This window comes from Abramis brama (assembly GCF_963993115.1).
Source record: "Abramis brama genome assembly, chromosome: 20".
Lineage (NCBI taxonomy): Eukaryota > Metazoa > Chordata > Actinopteri > Cypriniformes > Leuciscidae > Abramis > Abramis brama.
The window spans coordinates 23,287,672-23,307,876 of record NC_139982.1 but is presented as its reverse complement, the minus strand read 5'-3'; the positions used below and the strand labels follow the sequence as shown (position 1 = coordinate 23,307,876).

At 36.4% G+C, this 20,205-nt stretch overlaps 1 protein-coding gene across 1 annotated transcript in view; it reads left to right on the top strand.

Annotated features, from left to right (window-relative positions):
• Positions 1-14,994, top strand: part of spon1b (spondin 1b) — a 65,811-nt gene extending 50,817 nt beyond the window's left edge. Inside the window, exons 8-16 of the mRNA XM_084095722.1 lie at positions 875-1,076; positions 3,642-3,782; positions 4,702-4,777; positions 5,360-5,545; positions 9,256-9,426; positions 9,543-9,710; positions 10,699-10,863; positions 11,111-11,374; positions 13,258-14,994. Of these exons, the coding sequence (XP_083951848.1) occupies positions 875-1,076; positions 3,642-3,782; positions 4,702-4,777; positions 5,360-5,545; positions 9,256-9,426; positions 9,543-9,710; positions 10,699-10,863; positions 11,111-11,374; positions 13,258-13,421 (1,537 nt within the window). The 3' untranslated portion in view covers positions 13,422-14,994. The remainder of the gene's footprint in view (positions 1-874; positions 1,077-3,641; positions 3,783-4,701; positions 4,778-5,359; positions 5,546-9,255; positions 9,427-9,542; positions 9,711-10,698; positions 10,864-11,110; positions 11,375-13,257) is intronic.
• The last annotated feature ends 5,211 nt before the right edge of the window (positions 14,995-20,205 follow it).

The window sequence follows — 20,205 nt, the reverse complement described above, 5'->3', positions numbered from 1 at the left end:
TTTTTTTTAAATGTTTTGTTTGATAAACTATTATCTCACAAAAATTACCTAGCTTGTATAAAATGGGCAGTTTAGTCTTTCCTTTTCTTTCTTATTTTCTTTAATAGGCAGTGAACAGTTGTCTGGTTAGATACTTCACTACACAAATTCTGGGCTTGAGGAATTGGGGAAGAAGTAAATTGAGAACATTGGGTCACCTCACCCTAAACACTTTTGCACCTCCTGACATTCCCACATACAGTGAAATAAAGTGCCTTGAAGCTTGTTGCATTTAAAACATTGGTCAGGGATATTAGGGTTAAGTTAATCTTACAGGGGTTATATAAGTTCTCATTATCTAATTATATTGTAGTATATTGTAGTATCAATGGTTTGCGTTTGTGCCTTTTAACTTATTGTACCCCATTCATCCTGTGATTTTATTTTATTTTTGCAGACATTGTGCTTGTCTTTTGGCATAGTCCTTGATTTTGATTTCAAAACATGAGTTTAATTCTCATCTGCCTGGAGTGCATGGCTCTCTCTCTCTCTCTCTCTCTTCCTCTTTCTTCTGCTCTCAAGTGTGGGCTGTGAGAGTCATAAGGTGCTGGTTTCATGATGAATATTTAATATGTGTTAATCAATAGATCCAAGTAACATCTTCACACATGCAGCCTGCTCCGCTCAATTGGCAACAGTTGCTTTGGTGATGGTTTGTTATCAGGGCAATTAGTTTGATTAATTGCCATCTGCATGGATTCTAACAAATTATGCCTTAGCAAATAATACATGACACAGACTTCTTGTAAGTGGCACTATGTTTGTGTACAGTCCTTCCTTTGAAACAACAACTTTATTTTCAGCTGGCTTCATCTTTTCCCTCATCTTCTCTCAGGCGTTCCGCCCCCTCGGCAGAGTTCTCGGTGGATCGAGCCCGTCATCTCATGTCATTCCTGACCATGTTGGGCCCCAGCCCTGACTGGAACGTGGGATTGTCTGGGGAAGACCTCTGCACCAGGGATTGCGGCTGGGTCCAGAGACTGGTGAAGGATCTGGTGCCGTGGGACGCCGGTACTGACAGCGGGGTCACTTATGAGGTCAGCTTTCATAGAGTGATTAGATCATTACATTTAGAAAATACTGTGAGAACTTTCAGGATGAAAACCATATACAGTACAGTCGTTCAACATGAGTCATTGATAACTCTGTGCATTTAAGCTATGTTGAACAATCTCTTCTATCTCATCTTGTCTTTAACTACTATTTGTATGACAAGACTTCAAGTCAGTTGCTTGGTTTGTCTTATTTGCACAGATTAATATATTATTTGAAATATTTAATCATGTTTTATTTTTTATTTTTTGTAGTTAACGTTAATGCATTCAGTTCCAAAAAACTAAATAATAAATTTGCAAACTGTTCAGATAATTAAAATTCAATTAAAATTTACACTCTGCATAAATTTATGCAACAGTGCTCTTGCCTTGCACAGATTTTGCAAACTGCATGCAAACACGGACCTTAGTGCAAATGTCAGATAATTAAATAATATAATATAATAATAACAATATAATAATACATTTCACTATTAAATTATTGCACATTTGTATTGAGGTTTATGTGTGCATAGTTTGCAAAATAATAATACTAATAATAACTATTACTATTATAATTATTATTATTATTATTATTAAAATAATAATAATTAAAATTAAACAAATATATAAAATATGATAAAGTAATGTGCACTCTGATTAGTTCCAATCAGCTCTTAAGTCTCTGAACAGTTGGAGGTCACCCATAACAAAATGAAAGTTATAATGTCAAATTAACTAAAAGCTTTAATGGGATTTTTAAAAAATGTGTTAAAAATGTTTAATCGCATGCATTAACACATTAACTTTGACAGCCTTATTATAATGGAATAATATTTTGTTTTGCCCTGAAAGGTTAATGTGGAAATGAAATTGTTATATAAGCAAAAGCAACTTTGTAGCGCATATTTTTAGTGTACTGATTATAAATATACATAATCCAAGGCTACACTAGAAAAATAATTAAATATAGCAAAGAAAAAAGTGTGTGCAAATAAAGTAGTTTCTTCACTGTGTCCTATGTTGCTTCTAGTGTCAATAACATCTTAATATTTACTCAAGAGCTCTCCAGTGGAAACAGTATTAAAGGGCCCCTATTATGCTATTTTAAAGTTTCCTAATGTTGTTTTGGAGTCTCCTACAACAGGTTTACATGCATCAAAGGTCAAAAAACTGTTTAATTTCCAACATTTGCACATGACCACATTTTCAGTGATTCTCAAACGACTCGTCAGATGAATCAATCTCTCTAAATCCTGCCTTTCCGCGAGCTACTCTGCTCTGATTGGCCAGACAGCTCAGTCTGTTGTGATTGGTTTACCGCATACAGCACGCGCGTTGAAAACAAAAGCGCCCATTGCATAACAACATCAGCTGTCCTGAGGCTTCCTACATCGTAAACTAAAGACAGTAACGAACAATGACGTCGATTTTACCATATCAATGCGAGCGCGAGTCCGATGATGAAACATTGGAAGAGCTAGTTATTCAACCCGAACCTCCATCGCAAGGACGACTCGAGCAGGACATTTCTCAGTGATACACTACTCAGTTTGAGGTACATTATGAGATGTTGCAACTGTAATTCATCACCATCAGCATTAACAAGTGCATGTCCATCAACAAACCGATTATTTTACTTGTACTCATTTATTTACAGAGTTTTTTGTAATATTTTGCGGTGAACACGTGGAAACTGTATCAATAACAGTGCATGTATGCAATGTATACATTAGCCGAGCTCTAGCGTGAATGACTGATGTAACATAAACGTTCGTAAAACAAATCTTGCTCCATGCTTAATCTTTCCTCAAAGTAGTGAGAACACCATCTGTCAAGAGCAAGCGGTTTGCGAATCCTACATTGAACTCGGAGATTTGAGAAGCAGTCGTCAGTGAAATAAAGGGAACACAGCAAACGTTTAGGATTATACTGCTGTGGTATAATGGTAAAGATACATTTTAACCACTGATTGTATGATTGACGTCACAACGAATCAACGTCACAATTAATTTCATTGACTCAGAGTCGACTCTTACTTTTGAAAGACAATAACTTTATATACGGTGCACTTTCAGATTTAAAACTTTACAGGATGTTTTCATTCACTTAGAGCTATGTTACACATTACATGAAAGGTAATTTTCAAAAATCCATAATAGGGGCCCTTTAAGTCTTTGCACATCCCAAATGTTAAGTGGAACCAGTGCTTGACGCGCTGCTCCCTGCTGGTACAGCCCTGAGTTGATCCTTGAAAGAAATAACAAGTCAGCTTTAGAAGTTGAACTCAGCTTAACCGAGCAGTTGGAGCAGCAGTTGGTCTTTGTTTTGCAGCGTTTTTCTGAAGGAGTTGGAGTGGAACGCAAGTAACTGTCAGGTGACCCAAAGTGCAGAGGCAGGAAACAAGGCCATAAATCACTCATAAAGGGAATATTACAGAGTGAATGAATGATGAATATGGAGATGAAAGGTGGGAGGCCCTGGCAGATGGCATTCAAAAGTCTTTTTCTCTCTCTCTCCCTCCCTCCCCTCTCTCCTCTCACCCTCCACTTCATATTTTTATCCAAGTCTCCCAATAAACCCAGCAATCCCCAGGAGCGGATTCGACCCCTCACCAGTTTGGATCACCCACAGAGTCCCTTTTATGACCCTTCCGGTGGCCCCATGGCACCCCTCGCCCAAGTGGTAGTGGAGAGAATCGCAAGAAAGGTGATTTTAAAAGCTAACATGTTTGTTTTAAAACTTTAATATCTTTTTAGTTTATAATAATAGTTATATCATGACAACTTTCGGAACAGTTTAGCATTGTGATGGATATTACAGTGTTAATGTATTTGGTCTTGGAGGAATATTTATCAAAGAATTTTTTTTTTTATCTTGGTTTGCACAAAAATATCAAGCAGCACAACTGTTTTCAACATATGAGTTTGTCATAGTTTAAATTGTGATTCCTAAATTCACTTTACTATTTAGAATGATTTATTTTAGTTTTGATTTGATTTATCTGTTTTATTACAAACTTAATTTATTTTGACAAAATAAAAAAACATTTTAATATTTGTCGGTTATTGGTCATAACATTGAGTATGTTTTTAAGGATGTATTAATGTCTATTCCCTGTTTTCAAGCAAAATGGGACTGTTTTTTTAAACATTCACCATGAACAGCTGTGTTGTTTAGTATAGTTACTGACCCTGAATTGCTGAATCATAAAAGCCCATTTGCTAAACAAACTAAAGCTATTGCTTACAAAAATATGTCAAGGCAAGCAGTCGTGATGCACGGAAACTCAGCAATGTTCATAACACATCTGTTATCCTTCAAATGACAGTGTTTGGAGGATTTGATTCTAAAATAATCCATTCTGGAACTTATCGGCATGATCCAGAACACTTAATATTCCACACCAGATGTTTCATCTCTATCTCACAGCTGGGAAGAATCTCATCTCAAGGCTTTTGAGTGGGGTAAAGCGTGGGATTGCCTCTAGCCAGCTAGTTTACAATCATCTGCCCCCGGAGAATTTATTTTATTTTTTTTCGCCGGGCTTAGCGTGATAGTGATCAGATGGCAAATGGTGGATCTTATCAGGCACTGTGATGTTGATCCATGTTCTTCCAATCTGCAGGGAGAGCAGTGCAATACCGTGCCCGACACCATAGACGATATCGTCGCTGATATTGCTCAGGAGGAGAAGGAGGAAGGTGCGTATGGCTACGCTATCTTATCCAATTTGTAGCACCTCATTTAAAAACATAGCCAATGGACAGTTTAATGAACAAGGCAGACAGCAGGTATCTTAGAGTAAACCTCACAATGTCCCTTCGGTTACGGTTAAGTCAAACAACAAGAAGATGAAGAAGAACAATATGCTTTACCATGGTGCACTTCAATTATGTTTGTTGGCTAATGCACCATGTCAGATAATTACCTGTGGTTTCCCTCCAGTTTCTCGTGAGTTTCAGGAACGGAGAGATGAGGCCTGGAATGAACAATGTGGAGCGGTGCTAGAATTCTTTTAAAGCTAAAGAGTGTAATTTCTGCGCTACTAGCAGCCATTAATCCAGCTCCAAACTTAACCAGTGTTACTGTCAGGCTGTCAGGGAATGTTTTGAGAGCACCACTGGGAAGAATAAAAAAAGAGACAAGGACAGAAAGATACAAAGACACAAAGAAAAGTCAATTTTTTTCCTGCCATCCCCATTAAATGCCCTGCTAAAGTGTCACTGCTTTTCATGAACCGTAACCATTTGCCCTAATGAGTCTATCCACTTACTTTTCTGCAGGAGACAACACTCCAGAGACGTGCATCTACTCTAACTGGTCTCCGTGGTCGGCCTGTAGCTCCTCCACTTGCGATAAGGGTCGGAGGATGAGGCAGAGGATGCTAAAAGCACAGCTGGACCCTATCATGCCCTGCCTGCACACCCAAGATTTTGAGCCCTGCATGGGGCCAGGCTGCAGCGAGGAGGGTGAGCAAGATAATGCCGGTCTCCAGCTCTCCAGCACATATAAAACCTTTGAGGCTGATGGATTTAGAGATGGCTATCTCAGAGCGTGCCGGGAGGGAAGGTGCATGGAATAAGGGGGTGGGGGGAATGGAGGAGGAAAGAATAAAAATGTTGCATTAATGCATGCATGAAAAGCATTGATTTTTTTAGTCGGCTCTGAGCGGAGCATGTTATTAATTGATAGTCCTGTGGAGAGTTCTGTAGAGAAATGCAAAGCCTCTGATTTCAAGGTTAAGAAAACCTTATCCGACCTCAAACTGCTGCTGCGGAGTTTTATGCTCGCAATCTGCTTGAGCAGACCAAGGTATCGATTCCCTCGTTGGAGAGGTAGACGCTATAAACCATAACCGTAAACTATAAATTGCGGTTTATCGTTTAAAAGAATCAATAGGACGTTTGCACTTTGGTTGGTTGGCCATTTGGGTCAGAGTGTAAAAAATTGGTAAGTTCAACTGCAAATAATGTTTTCTCATTTGAGTTGTAAATCTGTGTATCTTTACAACTGTAAGGGCTGCACAATTAATCAAACTAAAATCAAAATTAGTGTATGGCCTTCTGTGACTTTAAATAAGTAAATGTAGTCTCCATGCTCTGTATGTTCTACAATAGACCTTGTTCAGAGCTATGCCATGACAGGTGTGAAAGCGAGGCTGTGAGGGATAGACTTGTCATTTTTTCAATGGTATTTGCTGTGAAAGCCTGCATAAAGCTCCTAGATCATTATTTTCCACAGCTCATGTTGTCTGGAGTTTTTTGCTTACTGAAATTTCTTGGAAAGATATTTTTGCAGTGTTTCATCAGCAGTTCAATCCAAAAACATATTAAATAACAGTTCAACTCACTGTAGAGACGTATGTCTATCCCATTCCCCAAAGATGGCATTGATGTGAATAAGGTCTATAGGTATTATTCTCCAATGCTACTATTTGAAGGTTTAACAAACCTCCTTGCGGTGTTGCAAATATATATTTTATGGCTAAAAAAAATTCAAATTTTAAAATATTGTAAAATATTCGAATTTTACAATATATTAAATTGTTCTAAATATTCAAAAAAGTTTAATGTTTTCGGTATAATATTCTATACAGTAGTATTGAAAAATTAGAATACTCTAAAATAATATTCAATAATATTCTAAATATTCAAGATATTTGTATAACATATGATATACTATCTTATATAAATATCTTAATTTTTAATATATTAAAATGCTCTATATAGTCAAAATATTACAATGTCAATTACAATGTATAATGTTTGTATTTTTGTATAAAAAATATATATTTATAGTAGTTTTGATATTAATATTGTAGTTTTAGAATATTTTAAAATATCTAATTTAACAACTATTAATTAGTGATAGTAGTAATATGCAAAAATAATATTAGTCTGGATGAAAATTATCACAACTGAAATGTAGTAATATGCAAAAATAATATTAGTCTGGATGAAAATTATCACAACTGAATGGACCAAAAAATAGGTCTGAGTTCACTTTGAAGTACAATGTGAATGCAAAGAGAACCAGATTGTTTTGAAGATTTTTTGGGTCTCCTAAAAAAGGTCTGTATTTGATTTTAAGAGAACAAGCATGGATGTCCTTCAAGACTAACTTTTTGTTGTGCAAAACATGTTTTAACTTTGAGACAAAAGGCATAATTTGTAGTTTTTGCTGTTCCGCATGAGAGCTGCTGTTTGAGTTATTCTTGTTCTTTTAATCTTGATATCGAAGCAACTAAAATGTGAGATGTTCTAACGCATTGCGGTTCAAATCGCAATATCAATAAGCAAAAATAACCACACAAGACCAAATTGTGCAGCACCTGTGATGTTTTTGTATCGCTCTGTCTCACCAGCTAGCTTGCTGGAGACTTTCTCTCTTTTTTTCTCTGTCTGTCAATGTATCTGCATCAACCCATCCATCTACCTCATCTGTACCTCTCCATCCTCTGATCCGTCTGTTTTTCCACATCACGTCTTCATCCTGTCAACACTGACTGAGGCTTTCAAAGACGCTGAAGGCTGTTGTTTCTCTCCATCGCTCGCTATTGATTAATAGAACCTGCATCGCTTTATGTAGACTCTCCTTTGTTTTTAATTAATAGGCCGTTAAGGGCCTGCATTGATTGATAATCCACCATCCCGTTGACAGGCGTACACTGGGGCCTCTGGGGGGCCCATCAGGGCCACGTTTATTTACAGCTCTTATTAATGATTCACTTAGTTCTGCTTTATTAGGCAGTGCTCGCTGCTCGTCCCAAATGGGGTCTGCAATTCTGCACTAGAGACAAATCTATGGAGAGTCGCCCCAAGTTCATCCATCCCGTCTGATAACAAATCTATTTACAAGCTCTGCTATAGAGATAATTGGAACAGCTGAGGTGAGATAAAGCATGGCTGGATCGGTCAATTTGATCACAGCTGTCAGCACTTTATAAGGGGAGAAAAGGTGGAAGATATGAAGGATGAACTGTAGGAGGATTGTAATCTTACAGTCCGTCATGCATAAAGAAAGAGGATTATAGGAACAGGTCACTGCATCATGTATAGAGTGAAGAGTGAATATCTTACATATTTGTTCTTCATCATAATAAAATAATAAGATGTGGGCTGTTAATGCGTGACCAGCAATATCAAACACACCAGTATATTAATAATATAATAAATATTATTGTTAAATTCTACACATTAAATATTACATTTGATGCTGGTTATAATATTGTAAACTAATGATAATAATCACACTATAGTTCATTATTATTAATAATATTATTACATTCTACACGTTAAATATTACATTTTATGTAATAATAATAATGAAAAAATATATAATATATCAAATATATCTGACAATATAGTTCATTACACAATTGCAAATGAATAAGCTAATAAGTATATTATAATTTAAATTCTACACATTAAATTTGTTGTTAATTATAATATTGTGTAATTTAATAATATCACAATGAACAAATTTGTGGCAAATAGTATTATTTAATAATAATAATAATAATTGCAATAAACAGTTTTCTGACAATATAGTTCATTACTCTATTGCAAGCTTAATAAGCATAAATTCGGCACATAAGATATCAAATTTGTTGTTAAATATAATATTTTGTAAATTATTTGTATTATTATTATTCACAATAAACAAATTTGTGGCAAATAATATAGTGTATTATTATAGTTATTATTATTAAATACACATTAAGTATTACATTTGATGTTAATTATTATATTGTATAATTTAAAAAAATATAATCACAATAAAAATAAATTCCTGATACAGTAATATAGTAACATCAAATATTTTGTATATAATGTAGTAATAATAATAATAATCATGATTATAAAACACATTTTTGACAATTTATTTAGTTTATTAACCTGTTGCAAACTTACCATATTAATATAATTTATACCTCATTCTCTCAGCCCACTTTATGAGGTGCATCCTGAGATGAATTTAATCAGTAATGAAGTTTGCATCTACTGTATGTTTGGCATCTTTTGGCTCCATTTAAAAACGATTTTTAAACGCTTTTTAAGATCATGAGAAATGTGTCAAATGTGTCCATTCATTCATAACCAGATCTCAGAGTATACTTTAAAAAAAGTTTGGTTACCTACAGTACCTCTCTAGCATATGACTGCGTTCTGTCCCCTAGAGGCGTCCACATGTATGATGTCAGAGTGGATCAGCTGGTCCCCGTGCAGCGCCTCGTGTGGCATGGGCATGAGGTCCAGAGAGAGATATGTCAAGCAGTTCCCAGAGGACGGCTCCAGCTGCACACTGCCAACCGAGGAGACAGAGAAGTGTGTGGTCAATGAGGACTGTTGTAAGTTAGACATACATTATATGTTGTGTTCATGTTTTTATGGGCATTCAGTGTCAAAAGTCTAAAGCCTAAAGTCTACACCAGTAATGTTAGACACCTGTATGTGTGTGTTGTAGCACCCACTAGCTGTGTGGTGACCGAGTGGGGTGAGTGGGAGCCCTGCAGCGTGAGCTGTGGAGTGGGGATGAGGAGGAGAGAGCGCATGATGAAGATGGAAGCTTCAGATGGCTCTCCGTGTCGAGCGCAGCTGGCGGAGTCAGAGAAGTGCATGATGCCTGAGTGCAGTGAGTATGAAGCATCAACTCTATCCAACAACCTCTCATCGGCCAGGCAAGATGCCCTGCTTCACCAGGCTTGATTCATTACCAGAATTCCTCTTTGGGGCTAGTCGATTTCTAATTAGACCTGCTTGTCACTTGCCCCGGGTCGGGCTGCACCAGCCGTTCAAAAGGTCTCATTTAAATTAAGGCGTCAAGTTCATACTCGGGGCTTTGTAAATACTCGTTGCTACTTAATTTGGCTGCACTATTTGTTCTTAAGGCATTTTATTTGCTCTGTAAAGTAATGCTTAGTCACATATTATAACCTTTATTTATCCAATAATCAGCCTTCAAATTTGTAAATAGAAGTAGTTAAAGGCTGTCCGTTTCAGTTTTAACTTGTAACAGTTGATGTTTCAAACTGAACAGTAATTCAGTTTACCATTGCAATATGATACATAAATAATAAATACATTTTATAATAAATAAAATATAATTTAAATATGTAAATATTCAGGAATTGTATCTAAGTTGTGGTATAAATAAATACCTGTACAGTAGACTGAAAAGATATTCATTCATTTTTATTAAATTCTAAAGATTAAATATTAAATTTGATGTTAATTATAATATTGTGTAATTTTAAAACCACCACGACAACAACTTAATAATTATTATTAATAAATAATATTATTAAATATTTATATTAATTAATTAATTTTATTTATTTATTTATTCTGCACATATACAAATATTATATATTTTCTGACAAGTAAATGTGACTGGTGAATCAAAATAGTTTTTACTTAAATATGATTGATCTATAGTTGATGAGAAAAACATTATGGATCATGGCAAAGTTTTGGTTCCAATACTATTTGCAGTCAATATTTCTGGCTATACAGTAAAAATGTACAAATATGCTCTAAAATATACTTTAAAATATTTATAAAAATATAAAAAGTAGTAACTACTGGTAACTTTTGTAAAGCTGTATTAACTGTGTGTGTAGACGCAGTGGTGTGTATGCTGTCTCCGTGGTCAGACTGGGGAGAATGCAGTGTGTCCTGCGGTGTGGGCATGCGTTCCCGTCAGCGCATGCTGAAGACGCCCGTAGAGCCCGGCCTGTGCCCAGACGAGCTCGAGCAGGTTGAAAAGTGCATGTTTCCTGAATGCCGTGAGTAATACACACACACACACGCCTTTACTTGCTATCTAAATGGGTACATATCAAAGACTTCTTGTTTTCATGTAAAGCTAATTCTAAATACTACAGACTAACCCTAATACGATTAACCAATTAAAGACGTCCCCAAACGGAATTTCGTTTACAAAATTGTCCCTGTACTATAGCTAAGTACATGCACAAAAATGCACAGATGGGTGAGATGCTGTCTTTTTAATTGATTCCTTTCCTCCTCCAGCCACGGACTGCATGCTGTCGGAGTGGTCAGCTTGGTCCGAGTGCAATAAGTCTTGCGGGAAGGGTCACATGATCCGCTCACGAATGGTCAAGCTAGAGCCTCAGTTCGGGGGCCTGGCCTGCCCCGAGACGGTCCAGAGGAAGAAATGCAAGATCCGCAAGTGCACGAAAGGCTCCCGTGCCAGCGACAAGAGAAAGAGACAGGAATCTCCAGACAGGAGGAGAGGAAAACAGAGCAGGGAGTCTGTGGCAGAGGAGAGCTCAGGTCTAGAATTATTTAGTATTTACTTGTTGCAAATTTAGCTCTCTGTCAACAGATCGTTCCTGGAAGCCGGATTTATGTTAATTGCACACGGATTGTGCAACTGAATCTGAATTTAAAGTCAACCTGAAATCAAATTTGACCTTTTTTTTTTTTTTTTTTTTTTTTCGTGGTCCTGGTTTTACTTTGCATGATTTGTCAGTGGAAGTTAATTCAAAGGAAAAAAAATGTATTTGTCTTTGCAATCTTATTTCAAAATGTAATAACTTACACAGCCTCTTTTTCTTGGCTGATAGTGGATTTGAGGTGGGTAGAAAAACTATATTTCAATGTTTTTGCAAAGGAACGCAAAGTTTCTCAGGGGAATGCCAAAGTTTTGAAAGTTTTTGAAAAAGTTTTTGAAAAAAATATTTTTGTCCCATCTCACTTTCTCATTTTTCATTGGGATTTTAAGGTTACCATTTGGATACGTCAAGATGATATGAATTTTTTTTTTTACACTTCGATCAATTCCCAAAGGATAAAATCAAGTAATTTTTTTTCTTATTGAATTTTCAATTTTTACACAGAAATATGTTACATTATGGTAGTAAAATGAGTTGCAAGTTCCAAAACCTAGTAAGCTACCTACAATTTTTCAGGATTCTTTGATGTATAGAGTTTTTAAAAAACAGCATTTATTTGAAATAGAAATCTTTTGTAAAATTATAAATTTCTTTACTGTCACTTTTGATCAATTTAATACACATTGCTGAAAATGATTAATTAAAAAAAAATATATATATTTGGATAACATTCCAAATCACGCACTTATGAGGTGCTATGGCTATAGGATGCATCTTAAAAAGATCCCTATGTAGGCATCAAAGCTTACACGTTTTGGAACAGAGATGATATTTTTGTTATTGATCAAATTGTTCTCTTAAGCTCCTCTGTATTGCTCCTACTGTACGTGAAGTGATCGATATCACATCTTTTAAAGCTCTGCCCCTCTCTCTGTGCCGGGGCATCTCTTACACACACACACAAACACACACACACCGTATTGTCAGCATATGATGAAGTGATTCAGTGCGGCCACAGATGGTGATGTAGAGAATGTCCCCGGCTCATTGTACAAGGGAAGTCTCTCTGGTCTCGCTGCTCGTTTCTAACACACACACATACATCACCTTTAACTGTGCTATCCCCAAGTCAAAGCACTTCAAAAAATGAAAGTGTAAAAAAGTTATTGAAGTTTGTTTACTGTATAGCAAAAATATTCCACTAAACATTTTTTTATTTAATACAAAATATATATTTTACAAAATAATTTGGACTCTACAATTGCTTTAAAATCTAAGACTTTGGGGTATGTATGTACATATGTCTCACTAAGTTGTGTTCTAAATTTAAAGTTGATATCACAAAAGTTAAGGTTGCTGTGGCATTTTATTTAGGCTCTATACCGAAAACGACCAGGTGACACCCACACTCCATTGAAAATTTTAGGATCACAATATATAGGTCACAATATCACTTCTATCACAAAACAGGTGGAACCTCGAGTCTTATACCTTTCCAAAAATATGTGTTTTGTCAAGATTAGAAGAAAAAAAAAATTGATTATGAAATATTTTTGAAATATGAGACTGCCCACTAGGGGGAGGAGTTTGCTAAAAGGATTTAAAGTACTTTTTCCATTAAAACATAATGTCCAATTTAACAAATTTGAATTTTGAGTGTGCAAGATTTTGAATGATACCTAATTTATGATGATTACTAAAATATTTGATAGGGGAAAAGGCAAAAATGCAAAGTGTCCCGATACCAGGACGCTGACAGTTAACAGTTAAGGGCCCTTGTTCAAAACCCCTCCTTGATTTTCTTGTCCTCTCTTCACACAGCCTGTCCGATACGCCCATGGTCCAGCTGGACGGAGTGTACCAAGCCGTGCGGAGGGGGGATGCAAGAACGAGTGATGATCATAAAGAAGAAGGGCAAATCCTCATTGCCCAACCACTGCAAAAACAAGAGGGAGATTCGTGCATGCAATGTGCACCCGTGCTAAAAGTGACACTCTATCACTGTAATACACACACAAACACACACACACACCCCAACACACACAGACTGAGCCCTTAAAGAGGCTGAATAGGGCAGAAACAGCGTAGTTTTAACCCAGGGTTTCCAGAAGCGGGACTGGCGTGGGATGTGTGTTCCAGTTACAGCTTGTAGGATTTTAGAGTAACACACACGTGGACCAGGCCTGTTATCCGTGATTAGTTTTAGATGCCTTCTTAGCGGGCGTATATACTGTATCAATGTATAACCAACACTTTTCAGTACCAACTTCACTAAAAACATCAGTGTGCACTTCTTTTTTTAAACAATAATTACATTTTCCTTTCATTCATTATGCACAATCACCTTCTTTTGGGGTAAAGGTCAGAGGTCAAAACATATGTAGCATTCCTGTAAAAAAAAAAACATGGGCTGCATCCGAAATCGCATACTTCCCTACTATATACTAGGCGAAAAACACTATGTGACGAAAGAAGTATGTCCAAATTCACAGAACTCTGGATGACCTACTACTTCCAGTGAGATTCTGAAGTGTGCATACGATGGACACTTTACTATCCCATGAGGCTGCGGGAGAGGATTTGTGAATGGCAGTGAAGGGAACATTCATGACAGTGACAACATGATGAATGAAATACATTCACACATTCATATGTGTTATTTAGCGGTTGCAAAGTAAGTACATTATTAAAAATAAAAGTTCTTTATTGGCATCAATGGTTCCATAAAGAATCTCTAACATCCATGGAAACTTTCCATTTGCACAAAAGGTTCTTATAGTGGAAAATGTTACTGAACGGTTCTTCTGGGAACTAAAAATGGTTCTTCTATGACATCGCTGTGAAAACACCTATTTGGAACCTTTATTTTTAAGAGTGCACTTGTTCAAAATAAGGAGCTACTCATGAGAGAATGCGATTTCGGACACAGCCATGGTTTTCTGCATCCAATAAAGCATTTTGGATGCAATCTCATAATGGTTTGTAAAGAAAATCAGGGAGTTTACCGCCAGCATTTCAGTTTCTAATCCGAGGCCGCCTCTATTGAGTGATATCAAGGTGGGTCACCCACAATCGATGCCCAATTGATTCGGACAGCAAGTGTTTGGTGAGGACGAAGGATTTTTGTCGGGAAATCTAGGTAAATACAGACTTAGGGAGATGCACTGGCCGGCCTATGGAAAGTTTAACATTATATTCCTGAACTAAAAAGCACAGGTAAGCATAACCATTCGACTTTTTTTGGTTTTATTTTATAAATCGTGATATATTAACTTGGAGATGAAAATAGATTGTGTCTTTTCATTGCATTATTAGATGTATAAGAGGCTAATGTGAAATATTAACTAATTTGTAGGGACAGAAGGCATTTAAATTAGACATTTTCTTACTTTTATTGTGGAATTTTGGTATGTTTAGCTTCAAAAAGTCTCACCAAAGTCAAGTGTGGATTTTCTTCATTTCTCTCTCGCTCACTCTCTTTCATTTCACTCATCCCTTCCTCTGCAATATTCTGCTATTTTGGAATAAATCTTTACAATAAAAGTTTATGTGACTACATGTTTTGGATTGCTTATTGGAAGAAGAAAAAAATAATTTAGACAGTTTTTTTTATATATATATTCTTTGCTGATCTAGGACAGACAGTTCTTTCTAGTAACCACTAGGGGGAGACAGAGACTGAAGTTTCGCTACATAATTATGTCGTAAATGCATCAGTTCGTCACCAAGTGGCATCGTGCGTTTACATTTCAGTTTCTCGACCAACTCGGCTGCAGGATGAGGAATAGGTCAGCCAAAAGTGAAAATTCGGTCATAATTTATCATCCGTATGTTGTTTGGCAGATTTGGGGTCTGACAGTCTCGGTCACTATCTTTTTCTTCACCTGTGTTTCACAGACGATACAAAGTCATGTGGGTTTGGAACATCATTCATATTACAGGATATAACTTAGGCCTATATGTTTTAAATAGCCTACCAAAGACGAATTTCTGTGTAGCCTATGCTATACCTTTTCTTAGCTTAAAGGATTTTAAGAAGCGTCGAACTCAAGTGCTGAGCTGTTACGTGGCGAGCTCATACAGTATACATTTGGGTCATTCCTGGCGTCTTACTACCTTAAAATGTTGAACAATATCAATTTTAAACCTGTCTTAGTCATAAATAACACCATTTGAACTCTAAGTATATTGAAGTTGATTAAAAACCATTTTAAATATTTTACAGCATTTTGATATCACCATTTTTATCTATGTCCACAGGCCTGTACTGCCCATTTTCCCATTTTTTATAAAACATTTTTTTTATATATTTTGTTGTGAATATCAGTAATGATTCCCTCTAATGCGTGTGTGTGTGTATATATATACACACACACACACACACACACACACACATTAGAGGGAATCATTACTGATATTCCCAACAATATATATATATACACATTATATATATATATATATATATATATAAAGTAGAAGCAGTAGTGCATTCAAAGTTTGTTGGAAGTGCATTTAAAGTTCGATAGGAAATCATCAATCCATCCATTCTTTATACCACTTGTCCACCCTGTTATAGCCTATCAGTTTGTCCACCCTGTTAAGTAGTTTTTTGTTTTACAATAATTTCATAAAATCAGCAACAACAACAACAACAACAAAAAAACACTAGTAATTCAGAGACAATGAAAATTTACTAGAGATTCAATATTGTAGTACTTTAAAAAGTAAACAAAAATGCCTTTTAGGGCCATTTGTATCTGGTGGACATATTTGATCTATTTAATTTACTTAGTTTAATAAATGGTTAAATTTATTTACCCAAGCTTGACAAGAATAGTTTTTTAAATGTTTTATCTCACCCTATCATGACTACACAAAAATGTATTTTAAAAACAAAGTTCTTCATTTTATGATGGCCAAAAGGCACTGAATACCAGGAATGACCCATTTATATAGGCGCCTATATCGTGCGCCTTTTAAAACTTGTATAAAAACTTGCACGGTTATTTAGCTTGACAAGTGTGAGGTAAACGGCCCAGGGGCTCTATACTTAAAACACAGGAGATTTTCCTCTCTTCCTAAACATGATAGGTGCAATTTCTTGTTAGAACGCATCATGTCTCGGCTAGCACTGAGCACAGAAATTAATTAAACTGGGCCAAACACAGCAGCTTGGTAGTCATGGTAACACGCTGAAGCCTTATATTTTGCACATGAAAGAACGACTGGGCAGTGGATTTAAGAACCCAACTATGAAAGTTTGGCATATGAATATTAATGAGACTGTGTGACGTTTTCACAGTTGGCCTGCTTGATTTGCAAGCTACTCCAGATATACACAACATATATAGTTGTGAACAGCTATTCAGATCATTTTTTTAAATATTTTTTGTAAAAGTATTATAATAGATATTTGCAAATAATATACTGTAGTAATAAACTAAATAGGCAAGCATCTGCAAATAAACTCTTTTATTTGGTTCTTTTAATGAATCGTCCGGACAAGACGATTCATTAAATTGCACAATGCTTTTGCTGCCTTCACTTGCTTGTTGGAAGATCCTATTTTCCATTTCCGAAGTCAAAAGTACTAGTACGCCACATTTTAGGAGGTTTCGGTGGTATGTTTCTTAAGGGATAGTTCACCTAAAAATAAAAATTCTGTCTTAATTTACTTACCCTCATGTTTTTTCAAACTCGTAAGACTTTCGTTCATCTTCAACGTGCTGCGTAACACGAGAATGAACCTCATTAGTACTTGCGTAAGCTCAAACGTGCTGCGTAACACGAGAATGAACCTCATTGGTTCTTGCGGAAGCTCAAACGTGCTGCGTAACACGAGAATGAACCTCATTGGTTCTTGCGGAAACTCAAACGTGCTGCGTAACACGAGAATGAATCTCATTGGTTCTTGCGGAAGCTCAAACGTGCTGCGTAACACGAGAATGAACCTCAGTGGTTCTTGCGGAAACTCAAACGTGCTGCGTAACACGAGAATGAACCTCAGTGGTTCTTGCGGAAACTCAAACGTGCTGCGTAACACGAGAATGAATCTCATTGGTTCTTGCGGAAGCTCAAACGTGCTGCGTAACACGAGAATGAACCTCATTGGTTCTTGCGGAAGCTCAAACGTGCTGCGTAACACGAGAATGAACCTCATTGGTTCTTGCGGAAGCTCAAACGTGCTGCGTAACAAACAAGAATGAACCTCATTGGTTCTCGCACGTCAAGCGTACTTACAAATTCAATCTGTTCATCATATAAAGCGATCAAGTCTCTTTTATTGTGTAAGCTGTCAGCTGAGGGACAGAAAGCTCTCTGATTTTATCAAAAATATCTTAATTTGTGTTCTGAAGATGAATGAAAGTCTTACAGGTTTTTAACAACATCAGGGTGAGCAGCCTAATTAATGACCTAACTAACTAACCCTTTAAATCACTAAAAAGAAGCTGTTTTTGAGATTCATTTGCATGAGAATCGGACCACACTGGTTATACGGGGCTGCGTTTCCCAAAAGCATCTTGAGCTGAGTTGATCGTAGAGACCATTGGTGCCCATGGTTTTAAAGAAATGCAGCCCTGTAGGTGAACCTGATTTCACAGAGTACAACATGTTCCTGGATCAACATCTTTGATGATCCTGGAACAACATTCCAATCATCCTAACAGATTTTGAGGGACAAGTTTACAGGGTTAGGTGCTTCTTTTTCAGTGTTATTCAGGAATAAGTTCAGGAATAAGTTATGGGTAGGGTTAGGAATACATTTTCAGACAGGAATGTTGTTCCTGGATCAAAAAGATATATATTGATAAAAATTAAAAAATATATATATATTGTTGAAATCACGGTGACCCAGCCCTGCATGCTTTAGATCAACTCAAAAGAACCGACTCACAAGAGTCATTCATTCGGGAATCAAACTCCACTGTTCATATAGGCTACTGCAAGTTCACTAAACAACTGTCTCGTTAGAATAAATTGTTCAGGAATCACAGATTAAACATTTCGCTTGGTTGTTTCTTGCAGCGAAGCTAAACCAGAAGTACATCTGAACTATATTTGTAGCATACATGTTTAATGAATCAAGTGTACTTTGACTTCACAGATGTTTTGACATCATGCACAATGACATCAGTTGAACAATGTCTGCTCTATTGTCTCATATAAGGTGAGTCAGTTCAACTTGCCTGACATTGTTAAATGCTACACATTCATTAGGCTACATGGTTTTCAGTGAAGTTTATTTCTTTCAGAGACGCCACCCCTACATTCAGTTTTTGCTTAAAGGTTTTCCGGAGGTTGTGACCCTAACTTTAAAGAGCATGTTACTGTCTGTGTTGGAAACCATGGGAACAAAATGGTCCTACTGTGGAAGACCATGAAGCAGAGAATATTGTGTAGGATTCAAGGTTTTCAGATGTTGGTGACCAATGAAACACATTTTATAAAGACATCCTGTGCATCTGTATGTACATAAAAGATGTTTCCTGGAGCCTTTTGTGAAGTGAATGCCCAATTGCAAGGAATAGAGAATTGCAAAATTAGTATTGTGGGTTTTCAAATGTCACAAAGCATTTGACAAAAAAAAAAAAAAGATTTTGAAATGTTAATCTTTCAGGCATTGAATAGAAGGCCGTTCAATCTCTTGAGAACAACAGAATGCAATTCTGCTTTTAAACAATTCAGTGCCCCAAACAGCCCAAAGCATGAAAGGAAATTATGTGGATTTTATATGGTTAGATGTTGCCTATTCAGCTTGATTTTTTTCTTTGTATGCTGCAGTGCACAAACTGTCCCTGAATGTTTGCACCTTTACCTGTGATGAAAGTGGCCAGTAAAACAGTGCTGAGAGTTGTATGTTCTGCCATCGTGTGCGAGGGGAATTCAGGCTATGTTGGTTAGTTTCTCTTGAACAAACATAAAGAACATTGAATGAACATTGAAGTTTATGTTAATGTTATCAAACCATTGTGTTACCAATTAGGATTTGCTGAATTAGCTAGTTATAGCTACAGTTTCACTACTAATATTTAAATTGAGATTACGTGATAATTTTCAGTTAAATGTATGAATTAACTTAGGCGCAATTAAAATGTATGAGTACAAAATTAAAATCTGCCAGTTCTGTTAACTTAAACTTTGAATTTATTGAGCTTTGCCAACTCAACATTCTTTTGCCCAAAACAAACGAAGCTCTACATATTTGACAAGTTTCCGAGTGGAACGTAACATCACTAATCGTTAACTCAAGAACCACACACACCGACTGAGTGAGCGAATCAATAATAATTTTTTTGTAAATCAGATTGAGTCGCTCATTAATAAGATCTGAACCTGATCTACGTGAACATCTAATAAGGTTTTTGTGGTATAAATTCTCTGGTCTCCTGTGTTCTACTGTTCGATTTATAAGTCAGTTAACCTTCAATGATTTATCTTGTCCTTCGAACTCAAGCTGGAGCTCTTGAAGGCTTTAGTCTTTACAAATCTGATAAGAAATGCAGAAAAATCGATGTCATGTCCAGACATGGCGAGACATGTTTGCTGGTGCACGACTCAGCTGTTTTATTTCCCTCAACCAGCTGCTGTCCTTTGAATCAAGCACAGAGGAGAACATTTATTTTTGGCACAGGCAAGCAGAAGGGGATATTCTCACTTCAAGATTATTGCAAATCTTTGTGTTATCTGTTTATTCAAATTCATATGCATACAATGCGGCTCCCACATGGCCAGTGATTTTTATGCTTATGTCATTTTCCATATTGTAGT